The sequence below is a fragment of the Zerene cesonia genome, chromosome 26 (genome assembly GCF_012273895.1).
Source record: "Zerene cesonia ecotype Mississippi chromosome 26, Zerene_cesonia_1.1, whole genome shotgun sequence".
Classification (NCBI taxonomy): Eukaryota; Metazoa; Arthropoda; class Insecta; order Lepidoptera; family Pieridae; genus Zerene; species Zerene cesonia.
Genome location: NC_052127.1, coordinates 5,994,342 through 5,997,593, shown reverse-complemented (window position 1 = coordinate 5,997,593; position 3,252 = coordinate 5,994,342). Strand labels below are relative to the sequence as shown.

Genomic DNA, 3,252 nt, shown 5'->3' with positions numbered 1-3,252 from the left:
AGGAACAAGAGCAAGAGATCGAGGAGAACTAAGAAGTCCTCGTTCCGACTCCTTCACACTCGCCGCCCCACCCTGTTTCTTCAAGCGTTTTTTCATAATTTGCTTCAGTAGTTTTGTGTATGTTTTGAATGTATAGTCCCCGGTCCAGGACACGTCGGTGTTGCGGTTACATTTACATTCCCGGTGTTTTCTCCGAAGGGCGCTCTCTGGATGTTTATGACCATAAACGTTAACCTTAAGACGACCCCTTCACGACCATCTGGTGCTGTGAACACTGTTGACACAAAAGTGAAGATCTTTTGTTTGATAAGGCTGAACTTTGATTTAATTTCTAAGTTAATTTTTTTAATCTTTGTAACCAGTGTGATTGAGTTTATGTCAGCTTTTGTTACTGAAAAGCTAAAATAATTGTCGTACAATTTTTCGATGTCGATCAAGATTTTTAATTATTATATTCCAGCTGGTGAATAATAAATTACATGATTTTATGTTTGTTTTTATTTTTCCTCATTACCCAAGTTAAGCTTTTTGCAATTTTTGATACATGAACACTTGCATTTTTCTCATTGACAGACAGTTCGCTTAGTTTATTTTAAAAGCAAATTTGTATACAATACTAAATAATTTTAAGTATTAATCCCATAATGAGTGTAAACTGTCTTTATTATTTCCACTTAAATTTTCCTTGGACAATAGAAATAGTAACATCTGCGCCCAATTTTGAAGCTAGTTTTCGTAAACTGGAATGCATAAACAGATATCTTTAATTTGTCACCTCAAACTTGTTACAACGTTAGATAAAATAAGAGCCTAGCTTCTGTTTTCACGAAATTCTTTCCGAGATAAATATAAAATGGCAAGAAGTAATAGCTTGGTATTAATTTCGTTAGAAATAAACAGTAGTAGACAGTGGGTGGAAATTAAATTTTTTTGGACTTGCCCCCTCCCCCCTAAGCCTTCAGCGGTCACAGGACAGCGTTGTCATCCACTTTGTTGAGAAACTATTAAGTCGGTTTCCAACAAAAGACTACATCAATTTCATCAAATTGAATAAGCTACATATTTCATGAAAGTATATTACTTCAAGTTTTATGAATATTTATATATTTTAGTTCAAGTTGGACCGTAATCGAATTCAACGGTGATAGGGATATGACTACAAATGCCAGCGCAATGATAAGTGAGTCGAACAGTGTTATTCGTAAAATATAAATATATATATACTCGCGTGGTACTCGGGGTAAAAAGAAGCCTTTGTGCTAATCCAGACTAATCCATTTCTGTGCCATATTTCATACAGATATAATGAGCTGTTTTCGCGTGAAATAGTAACAAGCATACATACATCCATAATCACAAACTTTCGCATTTATAGGATTACTAACTGACCCAGCATACGCTGTTCTTCCTTACTTTTATCCTTTAGAGATATGAAAAATAGACGTTTGTCTATTCTCAGTCTATGGACACAAAATTTCATAATACAGTGCAACCTCGACATAGCAAATCGGAAGGGAACAAATAAATATTCGTTACATCAAGTAATTCGTTGAACTGAGGTTCGTTATTTGAGGTTAGGTTGGTCAAAATTCGTTATAAAGAGGTAAAAAATATAAATACTATGAGATTAAGAATCATTACATTGGTTACACTTTATATAAAGGTTTTGGGTTGACGAAATTCGTTAATTAGAGGTACTTATACTTTAACTTAACTTTTTGATAGTTAAAAATTCGTTATAAAGAGGTTGTTCGCAAAAAATGTTCGTAATGTAAAGGGATATTTTACATTGACTCTTATGGACAATTCAAGGGGATTACGAAGAATTTGTTAAATCGAGGAAATCGTTATATTGAGGTACGTTATATTTGCACTGTAATTGGTGTAGCCGTTTCGGAGGAGTACGGTAACTAACATTGTGACACTGAAATTTTATGTACATAGATATTATTAAATCCCGTTTCATTAGATACTATGGTTAAATAGTTTTCTGGCCCATCATCTTAGTACAACGCAAAGTAAAGTTGTATATGTATTTCATGTGCTATAGTGGAACGTATTTTCATGATGATATTTATCTATCTAGAGTTTTAAATAAAAATAAAAAAACAAATAAAAAATTAGGAGGTATATATTAAAACAAAACAATATACAATCACTTAAGCGTTGGACTGGATCCAGCTTGTGTAGCGAGACACCAGAGCGTTGACACCAGGGTAACGCGGGTGAGCGCATTGCTCATGTCCCCAAGAGCAGATTCCGACCACCACGTTGTTGTGGAGGAGGGGGCCACCAGAGTCCCCACCGCACTGGTCGCGGCCTCCGACGTCGAGGACGCCAGAGCATAACATGTTGTCGGTGACAGATAAGTTGAGCTCACGGTAGCGGTTCCTGCAGGTGGCCAGGTTGATAGTCCAGACTTGGACTTCGCGAAGCTGCTCAGAGGGCCTGCCGTTCCACTGTGTGTAAACAACTCGTTAGTATTGTGGTATCATTAAAAGATAATAGGCAGTGACTAAATTTATTAATTAATAAATAAGGTCTACGTAGGCATCCGTGAGGTTTAACCCAAAATTTCTAGATAATACTAACAACAGGTTCGATCTTTGGTACTAAAACATTTATCCTCATAAGAAAGGTTTTCCATCAATAACGAAGGTTACTGCAATGGAAAATATGTAGATAAATCTAGAAATCTTTACTCATGATTCCTTATGCATTATTCATAATATGTGCTAACGTCCGCAAAGAAGTTGCTTCGCATAGAACTATAAAAAAGATACTCACGGTAGTCAAACCCCATCCAACAGCCCACACAACTTGGTTGTCAGCGAGCCAGTAGTTTGCGCTGGCAATGCTACCGCGGGCGACATTGGCGTTAAAAGTGAAAGCAGTGTTCGAACGGACAATGGCTACGTCATTGTCGAGGGTGTTGTCATTGTACCAGGGGTGGAGGATCAGCGAGTTGGTGTTGTGCACCACTCCACCACTGCTGGCGTATGAGGAACCGACGCGCATACGCCATTGGTTGGGGCGGTCGTAGCTGTAATGGAATTGATAGTGATGAAAATAGAGAGATTGACATTTCTATTGAAGACGTAACTTATTTTATAACATTTACGCCCAAATTTTGACAATAAGATTAGACCGAACAATTTTTCGTCTCTTGTAAAATCTATCTAATATATAAAATTCTCGTGTCACAGTTTTCGTTGCCATACTCCTCCGAAACGGCTTGACCGATTCTTATGA

General features: G+C 37.1%; 2 protein-coding genes across 2 annotated transcripts in view; one reads left to right on the top strand and one right to left on the bottom strand.

Moving 5' to 3' along the window:
• The window catches only part of LOC119837207 (tubulin beta-1 chain-like), a 5,134-nt gene extending 4,914 nt beyond the window's left edge, over window positions 1–220 (top strand). The window contains exon 3 of the mRNA XM_038362732.1: window positions 199–220. Within this exon, the coding sequence (XP_038218660.1) occupies window positions 199–220 (22 nt within the window). The remainder of the gene's footprint in view (window positions 1–198) is intronic.
• A 1,913-nt stretch (window positions 221–2,133) lies between these two features.
• The window catches only part of LOC119837206 (trypsin CFT-1-like), a 3,028-nt gene continuing 1,909 nt past the window's right edge, over window positions 2,134–3,252 (bottom strand). The window contains exons 3-4 of the mRNA XM_038362731.1: window positions 2,788–3,043; window positions 2,134–2,459 (exon numbers count right to left, since the gene is read on the bottom strand). Coding sequence (XP_038218659.1) covers window positions 2,160–2,459; window positions 2,788–3,043 — 556 coding nt within the window. The 3' untranslated portion in view covers window positions 2,134–2,159. The remainder of the gene's footprint in view (window positions 2,460–2,787; window positions 3,044–3,252) is intronic.